The 13,925-nt window shown below is 37.2% G+C and overlaps 7 protein-coding genes across 7 annotated transcripts; 4 read left to right on the top strand and 3 right to left on the bottom strand.

The window, feature by feature from the left end:
• Positions 1–507: 507 nt before the first annotated feature.
• FDP41_009621 (uncharacterized protein) lies at positions 508–2,329 on the top strand (the record flags this gene model as incomplete). The annotated part of the gene is made up of 2 exons (XM_044713599.1): positions 508–1,626; positions 1,742–2,329. The coding sequence occupies 2 exons, from the start codon at positions 508–510 to the stop codon at positions 2,327–2,329; spliced, it is 1,707 nt and encodes a 568-aa protein (XP_044556640.1).
• A 446-nt stretch (positions 2,330–2,775) lies between these two features.
• FDP41_009620 (uncharacterized protein) lies at positions 2,776–3,855 on the bottom strand (the record flags this gene model as incomplete). Its single annotated transcript, XM_044713598.1, has 1 exon — positions 2,776–3,855. One exon carries the CDS (start codon positions 3,853–3,855, stop codon positions 2,776–2,778), a length of 1,080 nt encoding a protein of 359 aa, XP_044556639.1.
• A 1,386-nt stretch (positions 3,856–5,241) lies between these two features.
• On the top strand, positions 5,242–6,285 carry FDP41_009619 (uncharacterized protein; the record flags this gene model as incomplete). Its single annotated transcript, XM_044713596.1, has 1 exon — positions 5,242–6,285. The coding sequence occupies one exon, from the start codon at positions 5,242–5,244 to the stop codon at positions 6,283–6,285; it is 1,044 nt and encodes a 347-aa protein (XP_044556638.1).
• Positions 6,286–6,637: 352 nt separating this feature from the next.
• Positions 6,638–7,174, bottom strand: FDP41_009618 (uncharacterized protein; the record flags this gene model as incomplete). The annotated part of the gene is made up of 1 exon (XM_044713595.1): positions 6,638–7,174. The coding sequence occupies one exon, from the start codon at positions 7,172–7,174 to the stop codon at positions 6,638–6,640; it is 537 nt and encodes a 178-aa protein (XP_044556637.1).
• A 1,703-nt stretch (positions 7,175–8,877) lies between these two features.
• On the top strand, positions 8,878–9,837 carry FDP41_009617 (uncharacterized protein; the record flags this gene model as incomplete). Its single annotated transcript, XM_044713594.1, has 2 exons — positions 8,878–9,457; positions 9,560–9,837. 2 exons carry the CDS (start codon positions 8,878–8,880, stop codon positions 9,835–9,837), a joined length of 858 nt encoding a protein of 285 aa, XP_044556636.1.
• A 641-nt stretch (positions 9,838–10,478) lies between these two features.
• FDP41_009616 (uncharacterized protein) lies at positions 10,479–11,126 on the top strand (the record flags this gene model as incomplete). Its single annotated transcript, XM_044713593.1, has 1 exon — positions 10,479–11,126. One exon carries the CDS (start codon positions 10,479–10,481, stop codon positions 11,124–11,126), a length of 648 nt encoding a protein of 215 aa, XP_044556635.1.
• Positions 11,127–11,892: 766 nt separating this feature from the next.
• FDP41_009615 (uncharacterized protein) lies at positions 11,893–13,647 on the bottom strand (the record flags this gene model as incomplete). The annotated part of the gene is made up of 5 exons (XM_044713592.1): positions 11,893–12,793; positions 12,847–12,934; positions 12,981–13,077; positions 13,128–13,159; positions 13,227–13,647. 5 exons carry the CDS (start codon positions 13,645–13,647, stop codon positions 11,893–11,895), a joined length of 1,539 nt encoding a protein of 512 aa, XP_044556634.1.
• Positions 13,648–13,925: the final 278 nt, after the last annotated feature.

Here is a 13,925-nt window from a genome sequence, read left to right as displayed (position 1 = left end):
GGCAATGTCTTTTATCATTGAGCAGTGGTGAGTGGAGCTGGAAAACTTTTTTTTTGAAGAAAAGTGGGGAGTTGAGATGTTGAGATGGAATCAGAAGAGTTCCATTTCAGAGAATTCTGGAATTTTTGGGTGCACCCATTCGAGTGAAGTTCATTACATCTGGTTCTCGTAGAGACGAGTTGAATTTTTTCGCCGTTCAAGTTCACCAAAGAACGAGTGTGCTGCCAATTCACACCGTCCTATCACTTAACCTGATAATAGGTTAATTTTGTTGTCCCAATATTTATTGTCGAGAGTTGAGAAAGGTTGACAGGACAGCTCTTTTTTGATTTCCAAATCTTTTCCCAATCTTTGAAAGTTAGGTGAAAAGTTCACTTATGTTTACCTATTCTTGCGGATGTTGAAGTTGTTGTGGAGGTGAAGAATGGCACAGATCACAGATTTTACTTCATCAAAAGTGGAATATTCAGGTTTTAAAGTCAATTTTATTATTTTGGAAATTAAAAAATGTCTCAACGTCGATTATTGTTAAATTCCTCGATGTCCTCCGAGCGTTCTTTGCATCATCACGGATCGAATCTTTCTCACCTGATCCATTCATCCTCATCACCAGTAATCAATTACAGATCAACCCACACCAATCCGAGCTTGTTTGAAAGATGTCTTGAAAATCCATTTGTTAATTCATCGTTGCAATTGGAAGCCTCTCATTCGCAAAAATCCAAAAACCAAATACTGTTAGAATTGATTGAATGGAATAGAGGAGAATTTATTTCATGTATTAAGGCATGGGTGGATGTCATTGTAAAAACGCAAATTGATGAGCCTTATCAAGCCCTGATGGAATCATCATCAAAACATGGAGGAAGAGCGACTGCTTTGAAAATCACTGCACATGATCTGGATCCCTATACGGGCATATCAGGAGTGTTGTACATGCTCATTTACTTGTATATCAAAGCCAATAGTCAATGCACTTGGACCTCGCCTCCTCCATCCGAATGTTCATCACAGGGAGCATCTGTTGAAACTCCAACTAGAGTCGAAAATAGAGAAGAATGCAGTGAAATTAGTGAAGCGAATATTCCATCTCCTTCACCTCAAAATCTGAATGTCAATTTGTTTTCTCTACAATATTTGAAAGAAAAGATTGAACATTGTGTGAAAATTATTGAATTAGTCATTAAGGGAAGTACCATACAATTGGACAATGGAGATATCAGCATGATTGGAGGAATGATGGGATGTTTTACATTGTGTGCTGTTGCATATGATATTCTTGGAGATAGGAATAATAGTGAGATGAACATGGCACGCATTGAACACTATATTTCAAAATTGTGTTTGGTGAATGTTAGCAATAATCAATCCAAACCAATATCGAACGAATGGCTTTTTGGAAGAATTGGTTATGTGTACGGAAGGGCCTTTCTTCGTGCATACAAGGCATGGAATGAAAATTGGATTGCTGGAATCTCTTCGCCGAGTCATGAAAGCCCCTTTGAAAATGATTCAGAAATTACTCAAGTTGTGAATGAAATTCTCAAAGACGGCTCTTCTCATCACAAGAATTCATACATGTGGGAATGGCATGACGAAAAGTATCTAGGAAGCGTACATGGTGTGGTAAGTTCAGTTTTTATGATTGGAAAGAACTGATTTTGGAATTAATTCACAATAATTCTGTGTGTTTAATATTTTGGCATGAATTTATGTGTTTATTTCTGCATTAATTGATTAGGCTGGAATCACCACCATACTATTGGACATTCCCAAAGTTAGGAAAAATCAGGAAGTATACAGCAAGATATTGAATACTATTAATTCAATCATGAGTATGCAATATCCTGATGGAAATTTTCCTTCTTCATTGGGAAGTAAAACGTCACGATTATTACAACTATGTCATGGAGCGACTGGATATGTTGGCTTGCTTCTAAAATTATATGGACTTACAGGTGACAGTACGTATGTGGACTCGGCTAAAAAATCTTGCCATTGCTTGTGGATTTATGGACTTCTCAAGAAAGGGCTTGGTCTTTGTCATGGAATCTTTGGAAATTTATTTCCATTTCTTCAAATGTATACAACACTTCAAGATGAAGAATACTTGTATAAGGCCATTCGATTTGCTCAATTTGGTTGTGAAAATCAGAGTTCACTGATATCCACTCCAGATCATCCTTTCTCATTGTTTGAAGGAATTGCTGGATCTGTGATTGTTTTGGACGGACTTTTGAGATGTATGGATTGCTATCAATGTGGTGCATCTCCTAGTCCCACTTCCATTCACATGCCAGGGTTTGACCTCAACCTTTTCATGAATTAGGACGATGAATAAACATCACCAAGCTTTGTTGGGATGAAGGGATGAAATCACTCGAAGTCCGAAATGGAAATGTCTGAATTGCAACAATTTTGAGTATTGAAATGAATGAATTTAAGTACTTGAATGGCTACGGCCATATCACGATGAATGCACCTCATCCCGTCCGATTTGAGAAGTTAAGCATCGTCGAGCTGCATCAGTACTGAGGTTGGAGACAACTTGGGAACCTGCAGTGCTGTAGCCTTTTTTCATTCAATCATTTTTGTCATTTATATGGACTCCCTACCCCGAATCGGAAAGCAAAAATTGGATGAACATGCTGAAACCTTTTTTGAGGGAAAGGAAAGTTTGATCTCAAATAGACATCTAGTTGTTATGGATTGTTCAAGCTTTTTTCTTTATTGATTGGCAACGACGTCGTAGTGGGTCAAATAATGTCAACATTTTCATAATTGCTGCGAATTCAAAAGGATGATAGAGATATCGTTGAGTTGAGGTTTGGGAGAGACACCATCATATTCACGATCATTTGGGAAATCAATTAGTTTTAACAAATTGTTCCTCATTTCATTTTCTTCTATGGTCATAATTTCCCATTGATCCCTCACAAATTGTTTTGCTTCAATCACTTGTTCATCATTCATATCACAAGGAAAACCACGTTTTACAATAGTGAATTCTTTTTCATCATGACGAGAATGATTTCTGTCAGATTGATTGAAAGTATTTTCTACAATGTCCTTTCCTACTTTCGCACCTCGTTTCAATAAATATCGAACAATTTCAAGATTTTTCTCATGAGCAGCAGCTCCTAACGCGCTCGAATAACCTAAGCTTCCAGAAACTTCATCAAGATTCACTCCACATTCATCCACTAAATATTTCACAATTTCAAATTGATTATTTGTGGCAGCTATCCACAATGGAAAATAATAAGGATCTTGTATTGGATCCCTTACCAACAATTCTGAGCATTCTCGGTGTGCAAAAATTGGGTCTAATTCGACAAATAGTTTCACAAGTTCTAAATGGCCGTTTTTAACACAAGCACAAAAAGGAGATTCTTGAATTCCATATTTGCCTTCAGAAAGGCCAAGGTAAGTATTCAATTCAGGCTTATCCAAAATGTATTTAACAATTTCCAAGTTGCATCCAATTTCACACACATGATAAAGAAGAGTTTTCCAATAGAAAAATTTCATTGTGCATTTGTGTTGATAATTAAGGAATGTTTCAAGAGAAAATTGTGATTTCTGCAATGTATCGATTAATAATTGAACAATTTCCAAATTTTGCGTTTCACATGCTGTCCACAATAATGGTACTTCCGTTTGGAATTCATAGTTATTCTTCTTGTGTGTTTGAGAAACAATTTCTGGCATTACAATTAATTCCCAATTCATATTGGATGGGTTGGAAATCAATTCCGAAAGATATTCTTGAATGACATGAACATTTTGATTTTTAATGTGGTGGATTAAATTCGTGCGAATTGTACGGATTTCGTCTGTCATGATCGTTTTCATTTTTCTTTTTTATTGATTTATTAATAATTATTCATCTTGGATTCAAGAAGAGATTGTAAAGTTTTTCTTTAATGATCAATATTGTAAACACCATTTTTCTTGGAACTGTATTGAATTTAATAAAGGATTCTAATAGATTTTGGATTTTTCAAGAATTCCATCCTCATTTCTTCCTTCATTGACTCTTTCGAATCCTTCATTTCTTCCTTTATTTCCTTAATTTCCTCCGTTTGTTTCTTTTGTACATCCATAAGGTTCGCAATCAGTTGTCTATGAAGATGGAGCTCGCCTGAAAACATTTTAACCAAAGAAGAAGAGGTAGAAATTTCAAGAGCTGCTTTTGACGCAGAGTCTCCAATATCTTCTGATTTCTGTTCGGAAAGATGACTTCTTCTTCCTGCCGCCTTCACAGATCGAACTGTTCATGAAGAGGATGATCTGGATGGCCTTCCGCTGATTCTGAGTGGAAGCAGTTCCTACCACTTCTAAAGATGAGTATTCTATTTGTGATCCGATTGCACCCTCATCTCTGCCACAATCAATTAAAGAGAACATTCTTTTCACTTCCTTCACTTTTGGATCGTCCTCAACGCTTTGATCCTCAAAACGAAATTTTTCAGAATTTGTGTCTGACGAGGATTGAGATTTTGGAAATTCATCCTAGTTCTCTCTTTCAATTTCAAATTTAGGTTCATGTTTGAAATGATGAAGATTTGATTCATAACGGGCTTTAAACTCTGGCCCAATACGTTCAACAAATGGTTGGCGTTCCATTAATTTTTCTTGCATGTCCTTGTCTTTCGTGTTGTGTTTGTTTTTCAATTCAAGTGTCGTTTGATTTTCAATTCAAGTGTCGTTTGAAGTTCTAACTACATAATTGTCTTTTCATTTTCATCTTGAGGGTAGCAAAAAAGTTTCACCTTGATCGCTGTGCCTAGTTGTTTGCTAGTCGTTTGAGATGAGTGATCTTTTAGAAAGTTTTTTCAATGAAAACTGATTGGTGGTCCATTCTCTTCATTTCCAACCCCTCATAACATTAGCAACTCTTAGAGAGGTGAAAAAAGGCTACAGCACTGCAGGTTCCCAAGTTGTCTCCAACCTCAGTACTGATGCAGCTCGACGATGCTTAACTTCTCAAATCGGACGGGATGAGGTGCATTCATCGTGATATGGCCGTAGCCATTCAAGAACTTAAATTCATTCATTTCAATTCTCAAAATATCTTCAAAGGAACATCCAATGGACCTTGAATGAAGGCCATGTAATACACTCCACTGCACACATATCGGTCCAAGTAAAAACAAAGTTTTTTCATCTTGCAGAAAACATGAAGTTCAAATAAAAATTTGAAAAACAATTCATCAAAAAAATATCCCCATCATCATCATGATTCGAAAAAAGGCAAAGAGAAAGGCAACCAAATTGTTGGAAGAACGAAAACCAAAAGTCATTGAAGATCCAAAGAAATCTCTCATTCTATCGGGACGGAAAGTGAACAAAGAATTAAAGACTCTCCTTCAGGATTTGCACCGACTGCGTTCTCCCTTCTCCATCAATTTTACTCAACAATTACATGATTTGTTGCCCTTTGAAGAAATACAACCTTTAGAGAAATACGTTAAAAGTGAAGATACATCATTGTTTTTAATTGGTTCTCATACAAAGAAGAGACCAAATAATATTGTTTTGGGACGATGTTTTGATCATCAGATATTAGATATGGTTGAGTTCGGAGTTAGTGATTTAAAGCAAATGGAATCAAAAGCAAGCCTTTTAAATGTATTTGGAAGCAAACCATGTATTATCTTTAAAGGAGATGAATTTAAAAACAATCCAGAATTTGAATCACTAAGGTCATTGTTTATTGACTTTTTCAGAATGGAGGACACACCTGAAGTGAATCTTTTAGGTCTAGATCATGTTATTTCTATTACAAGTCTCGATAATAATACTTTGGCATTTAATCATTACAAGATTAATTTTGAAAAGAGTGGACAAAAGACACCTCATGTCGAGTTGGTCGATATTGGACCCTCCATGAAACTTCAAATACGAAGAAAGAGATGGGCCTCTGATGACATGAAAAAGAATGCAATGAAGATTCCTGATGTTTTGAAGAAGAGTAAGGAGCGTCTGAAGAATGTATTCAGGGATGAATTGGGCAATATCCAAGCAAAGATTCACGTCAAACAGCAAGATATCAGCACTATTGGTACAAAACGATACAAGGCAATGCGTAAAGGAGTTGCAGAGGAAACTGAAAAGAAGGTCGATATGATGGAGCAATTGAACAAGTTTTTGCATGGAAAGAGAAAGTACAAAGCAGGAACTGATGGCTCTTCATCCAGTGGCGAGAATGGAGATGCTGCCTCAAATGGTGCTTCATCGTCAGCAACCTCAGAACCATCAAAGAAGAAAGTTAAAAAGTAAAGATCTTGTTCTTTCTTTTAATGAAAAAGTTTACAGTATGACTTTTTGGACGAATTCTTTGGTGAGTTTTTGACAATTTAACATAATAACATCAGAAAGCCGTTGTTGACAATAAATTATGTTTTACTGGGAGGGTTCAAATTAAGTACAAGGAGCAAGTACTGTCTGTGATGTATCTTTGAAGTGAATGATGATGGGTGGAGTGTCAATCCATTCGAAGTAGTACAAAATTGGCTTGCTGCGATCAGAATAACCATAAATCTCACAACCATCCAAAATATAAATAATAACATCAAACACAAATCATAGACAGTACTATATATGATTCTCTTGAGTGTCAGCTCATGATAATTTAGTTGATAAAAGTCTTTCCGAGGAATCTACGTTTGCTGAATTGCATCCAATACTTATCAGGGCCTGAATCGTTGGTGAACAACAAAGCAGCCAAACGCAAACCTAATTCTTCCTTTGCTTGTCTCATGTAAGCTTGCCACTTCTTCTTATCTTCGCTGTCTCTTGGCTTTTCATAGAAAGCAGAAAGTTCGAAGGATGAGTCTCCAGGACCTGGAAGTTCAGTTTCACACAATTGGAAGAAGAGTTTATCGGCATCCATCTTCTTTGCTGTCTTTTTGTTTTCCACGTTTTTCAAAAGGTAGTGTGTGTACAATGTGAGATAGATGAGAGTACGATCGGCAGGACTCTCCACTTGGAATGTTCTGAACAACATATTTGCCTTGAAATACTTCAAGACTTCATCAATAATGTCTTCCTTCTTATCATCAAGTTCCTTTGGTGCTGGTCCCTTGACTTTGGTTTTGAGTGGAAGGAAGGCTGTACCGCAAACAACCTCACATTTGGCATCCTTGAATGAACTATGGTAAGCTGGCATGATGAATGGAGTCTTTGTGTTGAAATGTAAATTTGTTGATGATGAGTAAATAAAGGCTCTCGGTGATGATGATCAGTACGGACGTGTGTGCTGAGTCTCAAAAAAAATTCTTCCTCTCGTTCAGCCGGAGTGATTTGGCAATATTTTTTTTATGATGATGAGTTTTCTGTGATGATGCTTGAAAAGTGAAGGCAAAATTTGATCCGAGTGGATATGAATAATTCTTGTTAGCGATGTGATTATCTGCAAGTGAAGTCTTCTTAAATTGTTGTGATTTTCTTAGGTGGTAGAAATTGCTACAGGAAGAAGAAGAAGGCTTTAAAAAAACCAGAATGCTCAGGAACAAGGAACCATTGCTTCTGATATTTATTTATTGCTTTTGGAAAGGTGAGAAAGATGAAAGAATTGTATTTCAATAGCGAGTTGAATGAATCGTTTTGAGAAGTTGGTCAAAGATATCTTTGACAAAAACACTCAATGGCCATACATCCACTGTACAAGGAGTTTTAAGTTGGTTGGGTTGACCTTGTGGTGTTTGATTTAGTTTAATTCGTTGAGGATTTTACAATCCTACAACGTCTCTTGAAAATATCATAATCAACGACCATCCATTCATTCATTGAACACCACAATGCATGTGTGTGATTGGGGTTAAATTTATCACTCTATGGGTTCTTCTCTCAGAATTCTCTCGAGTGTGAACACCATTTGTAGGTTTTTGAGAGGTTAATTCTTCTTTCTCAATTCTTCTCACTTTCTCAATTTCCCAAACAAGACACCCTTCTCCAATCACTCCTTCGAGCAGCTTCATCAGCAGAACAGAGAGAGCACAACAAACAGCAGAATCAATGAAGGACCAACCCAAAAAAAACAAATCATATCCTATCGGTTGAACCCAACAACAACAACTGGAGTGCGGTACTACCAACCCCTGTTCTCCTCACTCTCTACTATACCATCAGAAGAGAGAACGAGTTCCCATTCTCATCCATCATACACGATAAACGTGTTCCTCCTCTTCACGAAGAGCGCTCAATCAATCCAGCCGAAGAGGTAGTGTTGCGTTGTCCTCTCTCTCATTATTCCCAACAAGACTATTTCGGTGGGAATAAAGGATTCAACACCGACCGATCATAGTGTAATAACCACTCGCGTTAGAGCTGCTGCTGGTACTGCACATTTGCATACAAACTACACTTGTTGTTGTTGGCCAACACTGACGGAACATCCATTGGTGCATCTCTTTCTCTCATCCATTTATTGTGTGTTGTGATTCTTGTGCCCTCTTTCTATTCTGGAGGGTTGTGTGCTCTTTTGTCTTGTGTCTTTTAAGCGCATCCTTTTCTCTTTCATTCCTACCGAAACCAGAGTTGTGTGGTTCTGGCTAGCTGTTGTTGTGTTTCAAATCTGTGTCGTTGTCCCTCACATATTGCAACACACAGATCGTAAAAAAAGCCATCACAAGGCTTGCAAAAGAAGCGCCAGCTAGTCTCTCTCCATTTGTGCTCTGTTCAATCCCCACATTTCCAACTTCGGTGCTGCTGCTCACCCGGGTCTGTGTGAGTTCGTTCATTTCAATCATCATCATCATTACCAGCACCACCAACACTCTCCCGTGCTCTCCTTTCTGTTTGTTTTCAGACTCCTCTCTCGATATACTACCAACCTACAAGAATATTCTACTACTGCAACTCCAACATCTGATGGACTTCTTTAAGAACACCCTCGACTTACTCAAGCGAGATGATAACAGGTCGCTGTTGTTTGCATCGGGTCGGCTCACCTCTTCCTTCTCACCGACATCCTCTCATAAAAGTTCCTCTCCAGGCGTGATGAGCACTGGGAGTGATAGAGGAGGCACAGAATACTCTCTATCGACCAATCTACAACAACCACTGCAGCATCAACAGCAACCACCTCCTGTCAATGCTTCTCCTGCTGCCATCACCACCTCCACGAATGGAAGTGTCAATCATCAGAACGGTAACCTTTCGTCAACAACGACAACCATATTACAACAACAACCACAAACACCAATCAATGGTAAAAGTGGTGTTGTTGGAAATATGAACATGTCACCTCCACAAGGCACAAACGTCATTGTAAATAATAATTTAACAACAAATGGTTCATCAACGCCCCATCAAGTTGTAGCTGCTCTTCACACAGTCAACTCCTCTTCAACTAATATCTCAAATGGTTCAAATCCCAATTCACCAATTGGTCCCTTCCCTAATACAAGTGAACAGGAATTACTCAAATTGCTAGAAAAACAACGTCAATGTAAGTATATTGAGATCAACGAACATCCTTATCCACAACTAATACCTTATTTGGCAATGTACTTTCTTTGTCGTGCATTCTAACTTGTAATGCAAACAACAGTACGCAAAAAGAGGCCACCTCAACAACCACAACAACAGCCAATGACTTCTTCCATTCTTCCCACCACTAATGTACCTATGTCTAGTTCCACTCCTTTTCCATCTGTTAGTCAGAATGCTTCAACAAATATTAAGCCTGTGACAGCTGCCAATCCTGCCGTGAAAAGAAAGATTGGAGGCGGAGGTATGATCCAATCCGTCTCAATGCCAAGTAATCCACCTGGAATACCAGCAACCAAACCTCCTCCAAAGAAGATTAAAACTACAGACACACGTTGAGAAGAGTTTTGTGACGTGTAATTCTATTCAGTATTATTTAATAGGCTGACAACATGTTAAATGAATGAGTCAGGCACGGGCATGCCTGTTTAGGAGGCATGAACAGAAAAACCGTCCGAGTTGAAATTTGAATATGGTTTTCTCTAGGCCTCACCCAGATGACACTGTGATCACAGAGATGACAGATGAAACTATATCTGACAATGCTGATAATGACTCGAGTGTTGTTGTGATTGCTCATGAACAACTGGCTGCCTTTTCAAATCACACAAGAATTAAAGAGTGAGATTTTTAGTTAGTTGATGAGCACAGGTCAGGCAAATCATCTAGAAAGAAGGCAATTTTGAAGAAGTCCTTTCGCTTGCTCTTTTCAATAAGAAATATTTTGAAGATAAAATGCACCATTTGATCAATATTTAATCTGTTGTTAACTTCTTGAATTGCAGTAAACCAACACCTCAATTTTAAAGGATTACAACAAAAATTCACTCCTCAATTCGCTTTCCAAGTTCACTCTCCACAACTAAAAATAAAAAGAAAAAATTTGCAAGAATTCTACTGTTGCGATCGAAGAAGAAGGAACGCATTGACACCTCTCTCTTATTGATATTTATAAAACCATCATCATCACCACACAACAAATGAGATCCTCCATGATGAACGCCGTCGGAAAAGAATCTGTCTTGTTACTCGAACATATTTTCAAATCCGATCATGGGAAACAATTAGTTCTTCAGGTCCGTAAAGGAGATTTGACGATGGAAAAGGTCGACGCCATTGTGAATGCTGCCAATGGTCGTCTTCAACACATGTCCGGTCTAGCAGGAGCCATTGTCAAGAATGGAGGTCAATCGATTCAAATCGAGTCCAATAAGATCATTAAACAGTTGGGTAGAGAGTTGGAGAATGGTGAAGTGGTTGAAACCACGAATGGTGATTTGCCATGTAAAATAATTTTCCATGCAGTTGGTCCTATTTGGTCAAGTTTTAAGAGTAAATCATCTCCTGTAGGTACTGAACAAGAGGATTTTGAGTTGAGTATGTGTGTGGAAGCTTCTTTGACAAAAGCGATTGAAAAAGGATTCAGTTCTTTAAGTATTCCAGCAATTTCGAGTGGAATATTTGGATATCCAAAAGATCGATGTGCCAAAGTGTTGTTCAACACAGTAGAGCAGTTCTTTAAGGAAAATAAGGATAAGATTCCAATGGATCGATTAGAAGTTCGATTTACAAATTTTGATGATGAAACTTGTAATATTTTCTCGAACGAATTCAAGAGTCGATATTAAGATTTCGATTCTGGTGACAACATGTTCTTCATCAAAAGGATTTATATAATAATATATAATTCATGCATGTCAATTTATAATAACCTTTCATATTAACATCAAACTTGGTATTCCTTTGTCACAATTTTCTTAGATCGAAAGAACTTTGCCACCCTCTGCTTTCATGAGACCATCAAAAATGATGCTTGTTCAAAAATAATACAATCCATAATTTAGAATATTCACAATTTTAGTGAATCTGTTATTGCATTCCTGTCGAACCATGTACTTTTCCATATTAATATTTACTTAAAAAGTGGTGTGACCAACAAAAAAACATTTCACACTGATTTCTTACTGTAGAATGCAGCGAGGAGGTTCCGATCATGATCCTAGTATCCACATAAAAAACGCCAATCAGCCTTGGTACACCTATGAAGGTGAATCTCAACTTGCCTCTCGGGATGAAGAGTTTGATAGAATGGTGAAGGACGACAATTATGATGTTGAGAATTATCATCTTAATCACCAAGGAGACTACACGATTATTTTCAAGCACAAACAAGGAGGGCAGAGTCACGTCTTTACAAATATTTCTCCAGAAAAGGTTGAAAATTCAAGAATTAAGGATCTTATCGGTCATGTTGTCTATAAACAAAGCAATCAATAAAACTCGAAAACAGCATGACATGCAAATAATGGAAAACTTTTCAAGGTAGTGGTTTGAGATTTCGTGATAAATATATTATGCATGTCGCTTACATCGTTTTTCCTTAGATAGAGAAGATTATTTTGTAATAGATCGTATAGTGAATGCAAAGGCACAAGTGAGTGGAGGCAATGATGAAAACCATGTGTAGTGACCAAGGAATGGAGAAAATGACACTACGACAACATTGATAAATAAAAGGCCAGAAAATATCATAAACCACAACAATATTTCTGCATCTGATCCAGGAAATGCTCTTCCTCTACTACCATCTCTAACTTTCTTAATCATGTAATGCATAAATGTGAAAAATCCAATGAGGAAAAATAAGGCAAATGGAATAGCTGCATACATGAGATAAAAGCCATTTTCCATAAATTCCAAACCAAATCCTAACATGATCACAAACGATTCAACAAGAAACACTAGAAAATTCACTCCACTAATATACCGCAAGTTGCGAGGAAATTCGTGTCTGTCGTTTTTAAATGTGCGAGCACATAAAATGCAACTTCCGATAGGAACAGCAAAAATAGCAACTAAAATATAGAGATAAGGAACAATTAAAACATAAAACCAAGATATGGCGTAAGTTCTTGACACCATTCCATTAGGGAGAATTTTTTCAGTGAATGGCAGAAGTAAATTAATAAATGTCAATGCTGCAACAATTAAGAAAGAAGCAACCAATCCTTTCACCAAAACAGCAGCCACCCAAAATCCTTCACGAAATTCCCTTAAACAATCCAGGAATGTGAAAAACGTAGTCATTAAAAAAGCTACCGCAAAAACGAACCACAATGGAATGAAGGAAAATACTTGCCACCGTACACCAATGGCATTAAACAACAGTGGATCGACTGCATCAGTAATACCAGTCATGATGAAAAACAGCAAAAAGCCAGCATACAGTAAGGAAGCACTAGTTATGATAAAGGATTTTGTGTTTGATCTTAATTTGTTGTGATACTTCTCTTTTCTGAATTGGTCGCAATTATTTGAGATATTCAATAAATTCTTCATCATACTTACATCTGTCTGATTCGTTTTTCTCTAGCAATTCGTTTTCGCTCCTTGTATTGCTTTTTTCCATGTTTGATATGTAAAGCTCTCAAAGTTCCTAATGACAGAATTTTATAAAACACCTAGTTCAATCAATTACATACCAATACTAACAATCTTATTATCGTTATCGAATGTCACATAATCTTCAACTAGAGGTTTTTTTGGTGGAGGAGGAATTGGTTCTCCGTAAACTTTCATCTGTGACATTCCATCTATATCACTGTTATTAAATTGCAATTAAAACTTACATATCCAATTCGTTGTCTCTCGCTTACATAGTCTAAAAGTGGTCGCAGGCGCAGGCGTCAATGCAATTATGTCATTTCGATAATTATTATTTCACTTACAATCAATCTGTTCACTATAAATTTTCTTAAATAATTCTACACAATTTTCATACCACAATAAATCGTGTTTAGAAGCATGGTACCAATCGTGACTCACCAATGACGAGGCACTTAATGACCCTTTGTCTAAATATTTGAAAATTTCAACAAGTACTTCCAAAGGAATGTTTCTCCATGTATACTTGATGGCAAACCCCGAGAGGGCATTATTCGGAAGAGTTTGTAATGCTGTTGTTGTTGATGTGGAAGGTGTTGGTTGTTGGATTGGAATTGACACGAAATCTTTTTTGTTTGGATCATCATTGTTGTCGGAGCAAGATCCATTATTGTTATTATTCGAAACATGATCATCGGAATGAATGGAAATAATCACATGGTGGTGCGCGGACGTAGATACTTCCTCCAAAGATGAAGAAGGCATTGGTTGCTGGCTCATGGATTAAGGAGGGAATGGATCTCTTGCAGGAGATGTCAAATTGAATTTAATTCTGCAATCAACTATTACCTATAAAACTCGAGAGTATTTTTTTGTTTTGAAGTGGAACTGAACTTTTTCATGAGAACAAGGAACAAGAGAAGAATGAACAGTGTTCATGACGATCGTTTGTTGTGTTGTGAATTGGTAGAGGCTAAGAACAACTCTGTCCTAAATATTACATGGACCTTAATGTAATAAGTTTCAAACTACCAAGCAATCCA

This window comes from Naegleria fowleri, assembly GCF_008403515.1.
Source record: "Naegleria fowleri strain ATCC 30894 chromosome Unknown tig72, whole genome shotgun sequence".
NCBI classification, from domain to species: Eukaryota; Heterolobosea; class Eutetramitea; order Acrasida; family Naegleriidae; genus Naegleria; species Naegleria fowleri.
The sequence above is the reverse complement of the archived record's forward strand: the minus strand, read 5'-3'. Positions and strand labels throughout refer to the sequence as shown.